This window comes from Asterias rubens, chromosome 14 (assembly GCF_902459465.1).
Source record: "Asterias rubens chromosome 14, eAstRub1.3, whole genome shotgun sequence".
In the NCBI taxonomy this organism is placed as follows: Eukaryota; Metazoa; Echinodermata; class Asteroidea; order Forcipulatida; family Asteriidae; genus Asterias; species Asterias rubens.
In genome coordinates this window covers 2,095,886-2,114,279 of record NC_047075.1, presented here as the reverse complement: position 1 = coordinate 2,114,279, position 18,394 = coordinate 2,095,886, and the positions used below count along the sequence as shown (strand labels likewise).

Below are 18,394 nucleotides of genomic sequence, written 5' to 3'. Positions count from 1 at the left end.
ATCCCTGCTAGGACAATTTCAATTTGTCTGTTTGTTTAGGTTGTTGTTTGTTTGTTGGGGTGTTGAGACGTTTGTTTGTTTGTTCATATGTTTGTTTGCTTTTTATTGCTTGTTCGCTGGGGTGTTTTTTTGTTTGTTTGGTATTGGGTGTTTGTTTTTATGTGAGTTTCAGTTTACTTGTTTTTCTATAATTATTAAGTTTTTGTTATGTAAAGCTAAAAATTATTCAAACGAATATGTTTCACCTCATCTTGTTATAGATAACGATGAAGACCATAAAGTTTCCCAGGATGCACTCATCATCGAAGACGACAGCAAGACGGAGGAAGCCTCCAACGATTCCCCGAGCAGCCAGCCTCTCGAAGACAGCCCCGAGGATCAGAACGAGACGGTCCATGAGTCACTACGGCGGGGAAAGAAGCAAGACAACGGAACAACGCAGGGACTCCCCTCGCTTGAACGCAGCATATCAGTGCAGGACCAACGCCCCTCATCACTGGTAATTGGATTGGTTAAACCCCCCTCTGACGAGTGGAAGGTGGGTCATCCCGCATGCATAATTAATCAGAGTGTGGAAGACGAAGTGTGAATAGCATTTGCATATTTTTGGTTTGCGCATAATTAATAAAAGGGAGGAGACGAATTGTGAATAGCATAAAATTGCATAATTTTTGGTTTGCTACTTCTTTTATTTTGTTTTGGTTGGAAAAAAAAATTACCCTCCCTTGCCTCCAGTTTTTGCTAACTTTTTTCAAGAGATATATTAAGCTTGTTCGTTTTGCAGTTATGTTGAAAAATACCTGAAGAAAAAAAGTTGCTGAAAAAAAAAGTTTTTGCAATCCTTTTTCAAGGGATCTAATTTTTTTAAACTTGTTTTGTTTTTGCGATTATGTTGTCCGAGCCGATACCTGAAGAGAAAAGGGTGCAAATAATTTTGTTTATAAGATTCCAGACAAAAAATTGCATTATCAGAAAGAATATTTTGGTATTACTTATCAAAACAATTTTTGGTGGATAAAGTGAGGACACAAAACTGTCGTCAAACAACGGGTATAGAGCACTTCAAAAATTGAACACTTCAAAAATGTTTTTGTTTTCCTAATTTTTTACTGCTTTGCAAACCCCCCAAATTAACAGCTGCAGGAATGAGCTATTGTTTTTGTTTGTTTTCTTTTTTTGTGGGGGGAGGGAAACTAATAAAAAACGTGCTGCCAAAATCCCCTCTGCCGTAAACACCCACCTTCCACTAGTCTTTTCTACCTATTTAAAAAGAATTCTGAAAAATATTCTACTTCTCCGTTTTTTGTGTGAAGCATTTTCCGGTAAGTTTGGCTTTTTATTGTTTCTAACTTCTGTATTATTTGTGCTCAAGCTAAACAGAACAATCTCTTGCAGAAATACAGTGTTTTTGTTGAGCGTCTGAAAACCATGCTGCACTTCCTAAATTCTGAAACTAGTTTTTGTGCTGTGACAAAATTTGTTTACCATTAAGGCACTGGGCCCGTTTGGTAATTACTCAAAATATAAATAACCACAAAAACTTACCTGGAAACAAGCAATGAAGAGCTGTTGATAGTATTTATACAAATTGTGAGAAACGGCTCCCTCTGGAGTAACATAGTTTTTTTTTTTTAAAGGGGTACATGTAACTTCTCACTAAAATATTTGAAGTTGAGAAATTCTTTAGGCTTGAAGCCTTTCTCGATTATATGAAAGCACACACATTTGTGCAAGGAGGGTGTTTTTTTTCCCCATTATTTTCTTGCAATTTCTAAGACAAATTGAGTCAAAATCTTCACAGGTTTGTTATTATGCACTTGTTTGGAAACACCAAGTGAGAGTTTTGGTCTCTGACAATTATTAACAAACTTGTCCAGTGCCATAGGCAAACCACCTCCTGTAAAAGAAGGACAGTCTAAATGTATGACCCTTTAACATTTTGTTCCTCGTTAATTTTTCTAAACTTACCCCCCCACTGATTAGCACCAGGGAAAGATTAACAACTTCCAATGTCAAAAGTTACTAGTAGAGAAACATTGTTTGTGGTCTCCTACATGCAGCATGTGCTTAAGCAGCTCACAGTTTCTGACTGGTTTCCTGCTTATTGATGCTAAGCACAAATATGTGCTGCTTAGCAGCTCTATGAAATTGTGCGCTAGAGCGCAGAAGCTTAGCCTTGTCCAAACATCTGTGTGATTAAAATTTACATTTGTTAGGGATTAGAAATGAATGTAGAAAAAGAAAATGTAGAAAAAGAAACAAGAAAATCTGTTTCATGACAGCTGAGAAACAATTTTTTTTGTGGATGGCCCATCAGGTTAAGCCTTCTCTAATGCAGGAAGTACTCTCTCAAATTGCTCTTTCCTCTATTGCAATTTCCGGCCTTCGGTTATTATAGCTTGGCCTTCACTGTTTCTGGCGCAACTACTAAACACGTCTGACAATCGTTGTAATATAAAACTGTGTTTCTGGGCCAGCACTCGAAGTGCAAATTTACTTCTGTGGACGTATTCGGTGTTGAACAAACGAGGAACGTTTGATTGGTTGTGGAGTTTGTGCTTTTATGGTGGGTATGGGGCATGGTGGTCTCTGGTTGTTGCGCTGGGCTACATTTCTTAAGCAGACTCAAGTTCTGGTGTTGTCAAGAGTATATGATTGTTGCACGAAGTCTCCCCAATGACGAGGTATTAAACCTTGGCAGCTCAACAAAAACCATCCAGCCCAACAAAACCTCACTGTGTGTCCCTGTTTATTACCTCTGTCCATCATCTTCATGTCTTATCTTGACCATGCCAGTGCTTCCTTCCTCCTCAAGGGAAGCCCCCCTCTCCACCCCATCTCTCCTGGCCATCGTCTAACCCCTTCCTCATCTCTTCTTTGCGTTGACCATGAGTCGTCAAGGGAGACGCTTGATGAGGGAGACAGTTTTAAAGGAGCTCATGAATTAGATTAATGTAGCTATGGAAATGCTTGTGACAGATTGTATACACGTCTGAACCACAGCAATGTCCTTGTGACGTTGCTGCTACATGTATAAATACAGTCTAGTCTAACTGTAGGTTTACAGCACTTTTTGGTAACGATTGCGTATCGTTTGTAAAGACCACGGCAAACTAGCTCCTTACAACATTGTCGCTAGAAATACAGTCTAGTCTAACTGTAGGTTTACGGCACATTTTTGTAACGATGGCGTATCGTTTGTAAAGACCACGGCAAACTAGCTCCTTACAACATTGTCGCTAGAAATACAGTCTAGTCTAACTGTAGGTTTACGGCACATTTTTGTAACGATGGCATATCGTTTGTAAAGACCACGGCAAACTAGCTCCTTACAACTTTGTCGCTAGAAATACAGTCTAGTCTTACTGGAAGTTTACGACACATTATTGTACTGATGGTGTATCGTTTGTAAAGACCACGGCAAACTAGCTCCTTACAACATTGTCGCTAGAAATACAGTCTAGTCTAACTGTAGGTTTACGGCACATTTTTGTAACGATGGCGTATCGTTTTTAAAGACCACGGCAAACTAGCTCCTTACAACTTTGTCGCTAGAAATACAGTCTAGTCTTACTGGAAGTTTACGACACATTTTTGTACTGATGGTGTATCGTTTGTAAAGACCACGGCAAACTAGCTCCTTACAACATTGTCGCTAGAAATACAGTCTAGTCTAACTGTAGGTTTACGGCACATTTTTGTAACGATGGCGTATCGTTTGTAAAGACCACAGCAAACTAGCTCCTTACAACATTGTCGCTAGAAATACAGTCTAGTCTTACTGGAGGTTTACGGCACATTTTTGTACTGATGGTGTATCGTTTGTAAAGACCACGGCAAACTAGCTCCGTACAACATTGTCGCTAGAAATACAGTCTAGTCTTACTGGAGGTTTGCGGAACATTTTTTGTTACGAACCCAGGTGTATTAATCGGAAAATGAAAGGACTTTGACAGTATTGTGTTGGATTGACCCCTTAGCGCCAATTTAAGCAGCTTGGGGTTGTATGCTCGCCAGGGCCCAATTTCAAAGAGCTGCTTAAGCACAAAATTTTGCTTAAAGTCATCTGGAAATATAATTTTTTTTCTTTCAAACATAAGAGTATATGCTTACGAACAATAAAACAATTTTTTTTAGTAATTGTTTGTCACGATTTATATGTTTAAAACATATATAAAGTTGTTTGGGGGCTGACTCCGCCTACCCCTTTTGTGACGTCAATCGAGGCAGACTTTGCCTGCAATGCGTGTAGTAAACACAGGTGCAAAGTACATGTACGTCCAAGTCGTGAGTTGGTACATTTCAAAAAGTGTTTTTCTGCATTCAGCAGCAATACACCTGGTCGGCATTGCCGGAAAAAAACAACAACAAAAAATTTTGAAACGTACAAACTCACGATTTGGTCCGTACATGTACTTTGCAATTGTGTTTACTCTATGCATTACAGGCAAAGTCTGCCTCGATTGACGTCACGAACAGCGCCCTCTCGGGTGGGGGTCTACTCTTAAATTTGTAAATAACATAAGAACTGATTTTTTAAAACCTTAGATTACTGTTAATTCACATTCCACTCATCAAAACACATAATATTAGTGACAAAAGCTTTATTTTGAAAAAATACCACTTCCAGGTGACTTTAAGCAAAAAAATCCTTGCTTAGTAAAATCAGATTATCGGCCAAGACTCCACTCAATTGTTATGCTACTAAGTGTACAACAGCTAAATACCAGTCATAATCAATGTATATGGCATAACATTTTGGCCAGTAACATGTGTAAAATAAGCGAGCTGTTTTCGTGCTTAAGCACAAATTTTGCTTAAGCAGCTCTATGAAATTGGCCCCAGGGAGTTGAGGAAGTTGAGCAAAGAAAGGTCTGAGTGAAAGAGTCGGCATATGGAACAATTGTGATGTTCAGGGGAAGAGCTTTCCTCTGGGCCCAATTTCATGGAGCTGCTTAAGGATTGAAAAGTAGCTAAGCACTACAAAATTCTGCTTACCAGAAAAAGGTTACCATAGAAACCATGTCACATGTACAACCTGTGACTGGTATTCTGCATATTTTTGCTTAGCAGAACATTATTAAGCAAAATTTGGTGCTGAAGAATCTATGTTCTGGGATCCTTAACGAGTGAGTTTAAAAACTCTGATAAGTGTTTTGAATTGATTGGTCATTCCGCATGCAGCTATTTGATCATTTAGCAAGAGGAAACTGCCGATTAACGGTAGCAGGGTCGGCTTTGTAAATTCAGCATTGACTGAACTCATGATGTGATTACATGCTCAGGTTCTTATCTGGTGTGCTGTGAGGTTGCGACGTCGGTCAGATTTTGCCGGTAAGGATGGGTATATACGTACATCCGTGGCAGGGTGTATCTGGGCATAGTTCCTTTCCCTCTTGCAAACTATCGAGGGATAGACTTAAAGCTAACTGCTGATGTGTCGGCTTGCCTTCTCGGGTTGGATTATATGTGCTTTACTCATGGCTTTGAGTTCTGTATCTGGAGTACACCAACTCTTTGTAGAGAAGACAACAAAGAAATTTCAGTTTTAGACTGGGCTTTCGCTCCGTAAACAGTATTATTGGAAAACTGCTGCGTTTCGTCTTGCCTGCTGGGGGAGGATTATATGTGGTAAAGTCACAGCTGTGTGTTCTGAATCTGAATCTGTTGTAAAGTCGGCAAAGCATCATAAATGGAAACATCGCATCAACTTTTTGTAGAGAAGACAATGAAGAAATTTTAGTTTTAGACGGGGCAGAGTTTATTTTCGCTCTGCAAACAGTATTGTTGGGTAGACTCAAAGCTAACTGCTGCTGCTGTGTCGTTTTGCCTGCTTGGCGAAGGATTTTATGTGCTTTACTCACAGCTTTGGAGTTCTGAATCTGAGTTGTTTAGTCTGGAAAGCATTAGTTGGAGACATCACACCAACTTTTTGTTACTAAGAAATTTCAGTTTTAGACTGGGCTTTCGCTCTGCAAGCATTAATCGTTGGGTAGACTCAAACTGTTGTTGTGCATCTTGCCTATATGCTGGTGGATTCTATGTGCTTAACTGACAGCTGTGTGTTCTGAATCTGAATCTATATTGTAAAGTCGGGAAATAAATAAATAATAATAAAAAGACTTGTGATGCGCACATATCCACCCTGCTGGGTGTTTAAGGTGCAGAAAGCATCCTAACTGGAATTATCACACTGGAGAAGAAAAGGATGAAATTTCAGTTTTGGTCTGCTTCTCTGCTTGGACTGTTGAGTCTCTATGACTGACGTCACACTCTGACTGGCTTGGCTGGACCATGTGGTAACATGTATATGTGGTTTTAATCTGGGCGAGTGTCACTGGTAACTCGTTGGCACATTCCCGACCTCTTTTGAGTTTCCCAGCTTGACCACACCTTGGATACTAGCCTGATGTTCAACTTCTCGCTAAGAAAGGAGTGTGGGTCTGCCACACTCATCTCCTGTCTTTACTCACCGACCCGTCTTGGATCTCATTGGGATAATTCAGTGGCCCAACTCAAGAACTCTCAATTGCTAGTTTGGACACTCGATCTCTCTAACTCAGGATAACTCAGTGTCACTCGCACCAAGACGACTCAATATCATCCACGCCAAGTTTTGGTAGGACCACCTTTCACATCTTGTCTTCTGATATGCAACTACTTGCCGAGTCTGACGAGTTTATCAAACATTACTCTCTTACTCATGTGACTCATTGAAGTTCTTTGACTCTAAGTGTTCTGTGCAGGTGGTGGTCAGTTGCTCCGATGTCCGTACTCATCAACCTTGTGGATCACATTACTAAGCTGCTCAGCCTAATTAATCACCTCACTGTCTAGAAATCGAAAATTTTGATACGGCCTTGTTTCAGCCTGTGAATTGGGTAATAAACCAAAACCAAGATGGCTGCAGAGTGACAGAGATAACAGGACTCCACGGATTATAGATATTGGCCTAGTCTGGTGCCCTTCCCTAATCACTTAAAAGATTTAAGGAGAAAGGTGTTTTCTTTTCTTTCTCTCCTTGAACTATTTGCCAACATGGTTCAGCAGAGAATCTGTACGTGTGTGTTGGGAGAGATCTATGTTGGTGTTCATATGGTATAGTTGATCGTTCTATTGGTATTATCTACAACAAATGCACAGGTTATTTTCATTATTTGTTTTTTAAATTTTTTATCCACCTTAGAGGTGACCAAAACAAACAAATTAATCAGTGCGCTGCGTCGGGCCCGCTGAGGTGCGGCAAAGTGCGGCCACACCTTTAAATATTTTAATCAGTGGCTGCGTCGGGTCATGCAATATCGCACAGTCCAGGCTGCGGCCCGCTGAGGTGCGGCAAAGTGCGGCCACACCTTTAAATATTTTAATCAGTGGCTGCGTCGGGCCATGCAATATCGCAGAGTCCAGGCTGCGGCCCGCTGAGGTGCGGCAAAGTGCGGCCACTGTAACAGGCTGATTTGCAAATTCATCAGGATCAAAGGGGCTGTTACAGAAGAACGCATTTGTAAAGAGGTCTCGTCTCCTTTAAAATCATTTACTCTCTTATTTACGATCTACATGTATGAAAGTTTACAGGTTTTAAAAAAAAAAAAATTTTGCTTTTAAATGTTAAAAGTTCTCCCCTTATTTCTATTAAAACAAAGTAGAAATAACTGAAATATTCACAAATTTATTATTTTTTACTCGTACCCAGCAAAAGCATGGAACGGTCCCGGGAGCCATCAAGCCAAGCCCCTCCCTCATCACAATGGGACGGTCCAAGAAGCCGTCGTCGTCTGAGAGTGATCTCGAGAACTACGCAGCGGAGAACGTCAACCGACACAAGAAGGGCATCTTCAGGAAGAAGGTTCCGCTGTCACAGATGCTGTCCTTCACGAAGGTACTTATTAAAACTTATTTTTTTCATTTTTTTTGTTATGAGAAATTACCCAACTCACCAAGCCAAACAGCCACTTGAAGGTGAGGGCTACACATAACTAATTTGGGCCAAGTGAGAATACTGGTCTTTGACAATTACCAAAAATGTTGAGTTTGGCAGTTTGGCAACAAAAATTCTGAAATTATACATCCTTCTCAATATTGTGGTTTGTGTATTAATGATAATAACATAATAATAAAACCATTCTTATAGCGCATATATCACCGTGAGGTCCCTATGCGCTGTAAAAGGAAATCAACAATTATTGTACAAAGTAAACACGTATGTTTTTAACCGGGTTTTGAATTGTTCTGATGTCTCACCCTGTTTAACAACCTCTGGAAGACTGTTCCATAACTGAACTGCTGTATACATTAAATGACATCGGGTCATTCTATTAAATGGATGAGCTGTAAATCTGCCTGGAGCAGTCAGCAGCCCCAGTGGTTTGTGCATGATCCAATGTTAAGTCCACTGTTTGGAAAAGGAATTACATGGAGATAACAGGTGTGAGTTGCCAGAGGAAAAGGATGGTTTCTTTCTTTAATTGAGCTTGCCCGCAATGTTTTACTCAAAGCCTCCTTGAGCCTTCAATAGTTCTTGAAATAAGTGAAACCCTTTGATGATACCCAAGCCTACATCCGTATGGACTGTAAAAGGGGTAACCCTGTTTCAGCCCTAGGAATGGGTGGCAAGGGCCTTTGGAAAAAAATAATTGTAGCCCACACCTTGATTTGGTTTTTGCGTGAGTAGCGCATGTTTGTTGCACAGGTTGTATACTCCCCAAGGAGCTGAGATGGTTTAAGGAATAAACTAACGGCCGAGTGACGAGGGGTTATATTGTTGGAAGTGCTTTGAGACGCCCTTCAGGTGTGAAAATAAACCTAATTATTATTATAAACCTAATTATTTTTATTGTTATTATTGTCATTCTATTGAATTTTGTCTTGCTTCTAGGACCTGATCAGAAAGCCGATGCTTCTCACGCGGGACAAGATCGTTAAGAAGGAAGCCATAGAAGTCTTCAAGCTGATCCAGTGCTACATGGGCGATCGGATCATCAAGAACCTGACCACTGAGTCGGTATCCCTTGACCTGGTCCGGAGGGGCTGGACGGTGGAAGGGGTCAGGGATGAGATGTACATACAGATATGCAGGCAGACCACTGCTAATTATTATGAGTAAGTCAAAGCGTCGTCTTTACCTTTCAGTCCAATATGCTTATTTAGTTGACTGCACCCGTACCCTAAACCTTGTTCCCAGTGGTACTCGATCGCGCTGTGCCGATCTCACCGTGGTATCAGCTGTAGATGTAGCTGCCTAATTAACCCTTCAGAGACCATTCATTTCTGTGTAAACATGCCTAGACGTTGCTAATCTTGTTGATTTTTTGAACCGCTATTTACATGTAAAATACTGGTTTTTACCCACTCTATGTGTACGTACTCTATACTCAATACTTACCCGAGTCCTGTGAACAAATTTCACAGGCATATTACTCGGGTGGGATTCGAACCCACGACCCTTGCAATTCTAGAGCGGTGTCTTACCAACTAGATTACCGAGATTGCCCGGTAGCTAGAGGCAGTTCAAATCCAATGTTTTGGCAGCGTGTACCGCAACGATATAATAGATGTTAAATTTGCATTGGGTATAACGAATAACTGTCACCAGCTTATGGTATTTCCCATTTTGTCGTTACAGCGATAGTCTACGTCACGGTTGGGAGCTGATGGCCATCTTTCTTAACTTCTTCCCTCCCTCCATTCGTTTCTTCTCCTACCTAGAGGGCTACATCTACAAACACCTCAACGGTGACTTTGATACCAGACAGGTAAACAGATACCAATGCACTGTGAGTCTATAGTCAGGCCTAACACCGAACAATTAGGTTTCCGTTTACAATAATAATAATAATGACAATAACAATAATAATGCATTCTTATGTAGCGCTTTGTCACTACCCCCTACATGGAAGTGTTTTGGCCTAGCGGTTGAGAGCACCAAAATCCAACTCTGGTGTTTTGGATCAGCAGAATGTGGGTTTGAGTCCCTGTCGCGACACTTGTGTCCTTAAGAAAGACACTTAACCACGATGCTTTGTCCTTTGGATGGGACGTAAAGCTGTTGGTGCCGAGTTTTGTGTAAATCACGTCAAAGAACCCTGTGCACTTATAAAAAAATGAAGGGGCTCGTTCCTGGTTTGATTGGCTGCATGTACAAATGTAGCACCACAAGACCTTGTAAACCATTACATGGTTCTACATGTGTGTAAAAGGAGTATATGTCTCATATACCATGCAGTAGTCCCACATACCATGCAGGGAATACTGAATGTTGAAGCGCCTTGAGCCGCAGTGAGTGACAGATATGAGCAGTATACATGTATAAGAAGCTACTATTGTTATTATTAGTATTTATTTGCACATATGTTTTGGCTGGAGACCTTTTTCATTTTCATTTGAGGAATAGAAAAGTGCTCATTGTACTATGTAGTGAAATGTACTTACAGGCAGTGGACACTATTGGTAATTACTCAAAATAATTGTTAGCATAAAAAACTTACTCGGTAACAAGCAATGGAGAGCTGTTGATAGTATATATAAAACATTGTTAGAAACGGCTTCCTCTGAAGTAACTGAGTTTTCAAGAAAGAAGTAATTTTCCACGAATTTGATTTCGAGACCTCAGAATTAGATTTTGAGATCCCGAAATCAAGCATCTGAAAGCACACAACTTCGTGTGACAAGGGCGTTTTTTCTTCCATTATTACCTCGCAACTTCGACGACCAATTGAGCTCCAATTTTCACAGGTTTGTTATTTTGTGCATATGTTGAGATACACCAAGCGAGAAGACTGGTCTTTGACAATTACAAACAGTGTCCAGAGTCTTTAAATTGTGGTCAGGTTGGTGTAGAGTTATCTTTCCTCACCTCCCACCTCTAGGACTCCGGTTTGAATCCCACTGGGGGTACTATGTTGGGTTCTTAGTCCCTACCTGACTGTGTGGTGTTTCCCTGGAATAATTTGCCAGAGTTTTCTTTCCACGTCTAAAACTGAAACTTCCTTCCTTGTCTTCTCTCCATAAGCCTTTTTGAAGTATGGCGGACACAATCCTACAACACTGTAAAGTAGTGGTAAATTTGTGCGTATTGACCATAGAAATAGAACGTATGTTATTCAGTGAAGTGCGCATTTGAGGCGACGCGGCGTTTACACTTAAACCTAATGACCACCAACATGGTGAGCGTGGCATCAGTCGCGGCGTGTGACGCGCGTGTACATATCACGTCCGCCATACCTCAAAAAGGCTTATTGGGTTCTTTGCTAGTACAGTGATTGAGTTCACTTTTCCGAGAGTCCTTGGCTTCACAATGGAATGAAATTGCACTCGCCATGACACGCCAACATCTGTGACGGGATCAAGCTAAATGAGTTGTTTATCGGAAATATCAGTTTGGCAAAACAAGCCAAAATATGCTACAGGGGTGAAATTTAAATGCCAAAATATATCTTATTTATTTTTAATCTTCTTAAATGATTTCAAAAAGGGGTTAAAAATTAGCATTCATAAATACCTCAGACAGGAACCAGGCCTCGTTGGGATTCAACCACTAGTTGAAAACCTCTTCACCACACATTGATTCCCTTATTTAAAGAAAATGTGTCGACTTGAAACACTTTTATCTCAGTTTCATTCTCTCACATCTCTTGGTGTTTCTTCTTTCACAACGTTTGAACCAAAGGTGGTATCAACATGGGGTTTTAACAGTAATAAAGCATAGATTATCGTACACAAAAAAATCAAATGACCTGGGATCGCCAAACGACTCGTTTTGCTCGAAGTCATCAAGTGCTGATTTTTGTCCATTTTTCGTGTTTAGGTGCCAGTGAGGCAGTACGCCGATCATTGCTACAAGAAATTGGAGAGAATTGCCCAGACAGGAGCCAGGAAGGGTGTCAAGAAAATCACCCTGGAAGAAATTAATCTTGCCAAAGTAAGTCCATCTCCAGCTCTCCTTCTGTCTTATTGCTCTTCATCTGAAGTCAATTTCATTCAGCCTGTAAGCAAAAAAAACCTTGCTAACCACAGAGAATCATTGCTTAACAGAAATAGGTTACCAGCCAAAATTTTGTTAAGTTTACATTGTTGGGACTGGTGCCCGACTCAATTTTTGCTGAGAAAAGAAATTTCAGTGTTTTCTGACTGACAGCTTTGTGAAATTGGCCCAATGGCACACTAGGCAATTTACAGGCAACCAGTTCCAGGGAATCTCCAAGAGGAAAATCACTATGGGTGGCACGGTTCGCTTGTGTGTAAAGCGCTCGCCTCTCACCAAGGTGAACCCGGTTCGATTCCCGGCCACGGCCTTGTGTGAGTTGAGTTGTGCGTTGGCTCTCTGCTGTGCCAGGAGGGTTTTCCAGACCATCCGGTTTTCCTCCCTCGGTAAAAATCAAACACTTTTGATTTTTGGCTTTGCTCCGTGGTCATAATGGGTTGATGTGGCTGACAGCCAAAGGCGCCCTGCATGCCTGCTTCTCGAACACGTTGTAGCCGCGTCCTTCGCAATTCAGCTCTTAGCTGCGAGTAAGGATGATTAGCCCCCCAATTTACACTTCAACGTTTTTATATATTTTATTTGGCGATCGTAAGACGCTTTTTGATAAATTACTTATGGGCTCCCTAAGGCGATACTGCAGTAACGCTATTCAGATTGTGTATTTCTATCAGGGATCATTCTTCCTACTTGGACATTATTCGCTCCAGATTTTCCATGATATCTCAAAAGACGTGACCATTGTATAATGTACATCTACATTTATATGGGATTAGAACAATCAAACAGTTCCAAAAACCAAAGGTGGTCTTCCTTTTAAACCTCAACTTTTATTTTCGATCAGGACTCAGTCTTTCATCCGTCCCTCTTCGGTAACACACTAGACGACGTGATGGAGCTGCAGAGAGAGAGGTTTCCGGATCGGAAACTTCCCTGGATCGCCGTCGTACTCGCTGAGGAGGTCTTGAGACTCGAAGGGGAGAAGGTGGAGGGAATATTCAGGTGAGAGCGCCCTCTTGCGTTGAATGTTTCTCTAAGCCCTGTAGACTGGTCCCCTGCCTTTTTCCGCACGGTTAAGGACAGATATTGGTTTTACAGAACCAGTGATTTCATTGGATACAATGATTTTGTTGGATACGAACAAAATTGTGTTGTGCTTAGCTGTATGAAATTTTGCCCTGCTCAATGTTCAGGGGCCAATTTCTGAAAATACTGCTTACCAGTTGTTTGCTTAGCAGAAAGAAGCAGGATACCAGTCACTAAATGTACATGATACGTGGTTTTTGGAAACGTTATTCTAGTAAGCGTAAATTTGGTTGTGCTTAGCTTCTTTTTGTGTACTTAAGTCTTTGCGATTGGGCCCTGCTTGGAGCTTCTTAAGCACAAAAAGTAGCTTAGCACAACAAAATTATGCTTACCAGAATAAGGTTACCAGCCGAACTATTATGTCTAATGTACAATTTGTAACTGGTATCCTGATCATTTCTGCTTATGAGACAATTGGTAAGCAATACTTTCTGCTTAAGCAGCTCTATGAAATTAGACCCATCTCTGTATGGTATGATAGTCTTTACAACAACTGTTGAAAAGAAATGTCAAATTACCATGTACAATCTGTGACTGGTATCCTGCTCTCTTCTGCTCAGCAGCAAACTGTTCACCAATATTTCCTGCTTAATCAGCTCTATGAAATTGATCGAGCTCTGTCTGGTCTTTTAAACAACCATTGACAAGAAATTTCAATATTTTTCTGTCTACTTTGCAGAGTCCCTGGTGACATCGATGAGGTGAACGCCCTCAAGGTCAAGTGCGACCAGTGGGTGATGCCTCAGTGCAACGATGCCAACATCCCGGCCTCTCTCTTAAAGCTGTGGTACCGTGACCTCTACGACCCGCTCATCCCCATGGAGTTCTACGAACGCTGTGTGCGCAACTGCAACGATTCGGATGCGGCGCTACGGATCGTGGAGGAGTTGCCTGATCTCAACCGCCTGGTGCTGTGTCACTTCATCAAGTTCTTGCAGGTGAGTTGTTGCTGCTGCTGCTGCTGCAGCTGGGGCTAGCTGCTGCAGCTACTTTTAACTGCTGCAGTCTGCTGTAGCCTGCTGCAGCTGATTATATTTGCTGCAGCCTGCTGTAACCTGGGCCCAATTTCATAGAGCTGCTAAGCACAAAACTTTGCTTAAGCATGAAATTTCTTCCTTAATAAAAACAGGATTACCAACCAAATTTTCATTTCTTCAGATTGCTTGTTACTGGTATTCAGCTGTCGTTTGATTATCCTGAAAATCATGTGGAAATTTGGTTGGTAATCCTTTTTTTTATTGAGGCAAACATTTCATACTAAGCAAATTTGTGTGCTTAGCAGCTCTATGAAATTGGGCCCTAGTGCAGCTGCTGCTGCTGCTAACTGCTGGAGCTGCTGCAGTTAGTGGTTAATGCTGCTGCTGCTGCTAACTGCTGGAGCTGCTGCAGTTAGTGGTTAATGCTGCTGCTGCTGCTAATTGCTGGAGCTGCTGCAGTTAGTGGTTAATGCTGCTGCTGCTGCTAACTGCTGGAGCTGCTGCAGTTAGTGGTTAATGCTGCTGCTGCTGCTAACTGCTGGAGCTGCTGCAGTTAGTGGTTAATGCTGCAGCTGCTGCTGTTGCATTGTCAGGGCATTCAGGTTGGCTCCCTGGTTTCTTTCCCTGCGTTTCACCTCTGTGAACCCTGGTTTGAATCCCATCTCAGACCGGAGCCTTGGATGTGGATTGGGTTTTGAATTCAGTGAATTCATTCTGCTTACCGTGGAATTCTGTGCTTACTGCCCATTTTAATTATGTAGGGTGCCCTAAGAACAGAATTCTGTGGTGAGCAGAGCCATGAAATTTGACCCTGATTGTGTGGATTTCCGTATTTTGAGTGATTTGTCCTTTGTCTAAGAAAATAACAGTCCATATTGTGTCTAAATCTGTAGTTTTTACCATTTGTCTTTCTCAAATCCCCCCCCCCCCTGATTGTGTACTGCTTTTGCATCTTGATAATTATTGTGTACATTTCCAGGTTTTACTCTTTCATTCTATATTTTACTATGTTATATTTTGCTGTTTTGTTCCCCCTTGTTAGGGGTGAGGGTCTGTCATTGAAAATTTGTTTGTGAAATTTCATGCTGCACCTGTACATATTACTTGGCACATTGTATATATTTTTGCAGGCTTCATTGTATTGTTGTAGTTGGTATTTTTTTATTGAATTTTTATTGTAATTTATGTGCCCTCGAACATCCCCGGATTTAGAGGGCACACTAAAAAACAGGTTGTTTTAAAAATTTGTTGAACCTAAGTTTAGATTTAATATACATGTAGCTCTCCTGTATTGCGATTATTTTTGTAGAATTTTTCATGTGATATTTCATTACTTTCCTTAGATGAGGTCAGTTTGTTTATTTTCACTGATGGGTAAATCGCCTTGGGTTTCAATTTGAAGGATTTTGCGCATTATATGATTAATTTGGAGTCGCGGTTAGAGTTCAATCAGCGTTAGGGTTTTGGGCATAGTAAGAGAGTAGGTGATACGTTAAGGGTGATAGTCTATATCTTAAAATCAGAATTAGGTTCAGAGTTTGGGATGTATAATCATAAAACATCAGATTAAGAGCTTTGTGTTCACTCAAAGAAAAAACACCTATTTTCTAATGCCAAGTTTATTATTCCTCTTCTTAGCTCCTATGATGCCTAGTTATTGTTCTTTATCTTCTGCGTTAGGTTAAGGGAGATTATCTAGGCCTACTACCTCAAATTAATGTTCAGGGTTTGGGTTGTTTAATTATCAAATATAAACGGAAGAGCTCCAAAGGACAAACACCTAATATATAGTTATTGTTTTTCCTTTTCTTTGCAGATCTTCAGCCAGGTAGTGAACGTCTCCAAGACCAAGATGGACATCAATAACCTAGCGATGGTCATGGCACCTAACTGTCTACGTTGTGCCTCTGATAACCCACAAATTATCTTTGAGAATACCCGCAAAGAAATGTCCTTCATCCGGTTGCTTATACAAGACTTGGATACGACTTTCTTGGCTGGAATTAAATAAAAGAGCATTTGGGATTTTTTTTTTTTTTTTTTTTTGGTGTGTGTGTGTGTGTGCTTCTCTGGTGGTTGGAACGAGCCACACTTTAGTGATGAAATCGTGTTTTGGGGAGATGGGATGGATCGGGTCTTGTAACGGTGATAATGATGCCGTGAACTTTGGTAGGGTTAAGGTTCGAGTGTACTGTGCATGTGCTCAACATGTGCTCAACATGTGATGTGCATGTGCTTAACATGCGATGTGTTCAACATGTGTTCAACATGTAACATGGTTGTCATGCTTGAACCTAATGGCACGCATGTGATCAACATGTGATGGGCATGTGCTCAACCTGCACTGAGTGCTCTTAAGAAACTTGCACGAGGTTATCATGATAGAACCATGCGACATGCATGTGATCAACATGTGATGTGCATGTGATCCACATGTGATGTGCATGTGCTCAGCATGCATTGTGCATTTGCTCAACATGCATTCAGTATGTTCTCAACATGCAACAGGCATGTGCTCAATCAAGGTTATCATACTAAAACCATATGACACACATGTGATGAACATGTGATGAACATGTGATTAACATGTGATGTTCATTTGCTCAACATGGAATATTCAAGGGGCTCAATGTTATGCTAGAACCATGTGACGAATAGTGACGGTCATTTGACATAACTGATCAGCATATGACAAACATGTAGTTTACATGTGACATGCTTAAATTCTACATGATGTAATGATGTATGTAAAGGTGTATAAAATATTCAATTGATCACCCCTACCATGTAAATTTAATGGAGTATTCCAGAGTTCAAAGTGCAGAGGTCAACGTACTTGACCTGTTCATAAATCTACAAACTTGTCTTCAGCGATCTGCTCAAATTCATCTCGCACAAAATTGTTTGAAAATAGTTTCCTGAATTGAGTACTCTGCATCCGAACGTCTGATCCCTGAAACCAAACCATAATACCGCAATCAGAAAACCAGGGCTTTATGAGCACCAGTCTTTTTTGTTCTTCGTTTTTAGCCTCATTCTGGATTTCACTGAGTCGCACTTGAATAATCCAAGATGGCCGCTGCGTTAACTCCAACCCTTTGGTCTGAAGTGCTTTATGACGGATTGATAAACCTTGATGAATAAAAAAAAGCGAAGCAACGAAATGATGTTCTGATGTTGATTTGATTGAAATTCATCTGAAGGCCTACAGACATGTAAGCCCAATTTCCATGGAGTTGTTTGAGCAGAGAATGATGCTTAACAATACTCTGCTAAGCAAAAACAAGCAAGATACCAGTCACATATTGTACATGTGACATGGTGTTTTAGCTGGTTACCTTATTCTGGTAAGCATAAACACGTTTTAAGCTTAAGTGAATAACATGCTTTATTAATGGGTTCTAACCAGGGCCCAATATTCGTAAAGCCAGTAAGCATAAAAACTTGCTAAGCACAACAAACTTTTGCCTTGCAAAAATAAGTGACAAGCCAGAATACCATACATTTACCATTGCTGCTAGTGGTCCCCCTGGTCATTTCTTGCTTAGCCAAGAAATTTGCTAGTATTTTCTGCTAAAAAAACTTTGTGAAATTGGGCTTAGCAAAGAAATCTGCTAAGCAGAATTTTCTGCTTGGCAGCTTTTTGAAATTGGGGTGTTTGAGAACCGCACTGGAGACTTGTAAAGTCTTTGGACAAACGGAAATGGGAGAGAGGGGGTGGGTAAATTATTACAGACATTTCTGTAGAGGCTTACAGTACATGTACATGTAGCAACAACTAGTAAGGTATGGGGTGGGAGGGAGGAGGGGTTTGGGGATGGGGGTCTCTTGAAAAAAATTATTGCCTGTCTTTGATTCTTACCAAAATATTTATACTTAGTATTTTATATATATGGACCTTATAACCTAATCCTGTGTATAAAGAAAAAAATACCAACCTACCATTTACAAAAAAATTGTTATAAATAGGTCGAGTTATTCTTAAAAATGTGAGTTGTACATGTACATCTGTAGAGATTTGCTAGGTTCTTGTCTAAACTGGGTAGGTTACCATAAACTAGCTAGTTAAGCATGACTTGTGGATTACATTAAACTGGTTTAAAGTGGTTAGGGTCAAGGGGCAGCTAGTTACATACGAGTTAAGATTGACCTTAAATGCAAATCATTCGTAGTTGCTAAGTAAAGTGTGATGTGGCGATCACAAATCACTATGGTAATATTGACAACTCATTTTAAGTTGAATCTTAATGCTTTATGAAAGCCAGTCCTGAAGTTGCATTGGCAAAACCATTAATCAGTTAATTTTAAGTCGGATTCCCTTCTCATTCAATGGATGTGGTAGTTCTTTATTTTG

At 40.6% G+C, this 18,394-nt stretch overlaps 1 protein-coding gene across 5 annotated transcripts in view; it reads left to right on the top strand.

The window, feature by feature from the left end:
* LOC117299307 overlaps window positions 1-17,827 on the top strand; it is a 72,043-nt gene extending 54,216 nt beyond the window's left edge. For 3 of the 5 annotated variants that reach the window (XM_033782810.1, XM_033782814.1, XM_033782815.1), the window contains 8 exons: window positions 261-538; window positions 7,694-7,879; window positions 8,876-9,099; window positions 9,623-9,773; window positions 11,804-11,917; window positions 12,822-12,979; window positions 13,743-14,001; window positions 15,857-17,827. In XM_033782810.1, the coding sequence (XP_033638701.1) occupies window positions 261-538; window positions 7,694-7,879; window positions 8,876-9,099; window positions 9,623-9,773; window positions 11,804-11,917; window positions 12,822-12,979; window positions 13,743-14,001; window positions 15,857-16,051 (1,565 nt within the window). In that variant the 3' untranslated portion in view covers window positions 16,052-17,827. The remainder of the gene's footprint in view (window positions 1-260; window positions 539-7,693; window positions 7,880-8,875; window positions 9,100-9,622; window positions 9,774-11,803; window positions 11,918-12,821; window positions 12,980-13,742; window positions 14,002-15,856) is intronic. The other 2 variants (XM_033782812.1, XM_033782811.1) reach the window with 2 other exon arrangements.
* The last annotated feature ends 567 nt before the right edge of the window (window positions 17,828-18,394 follow it).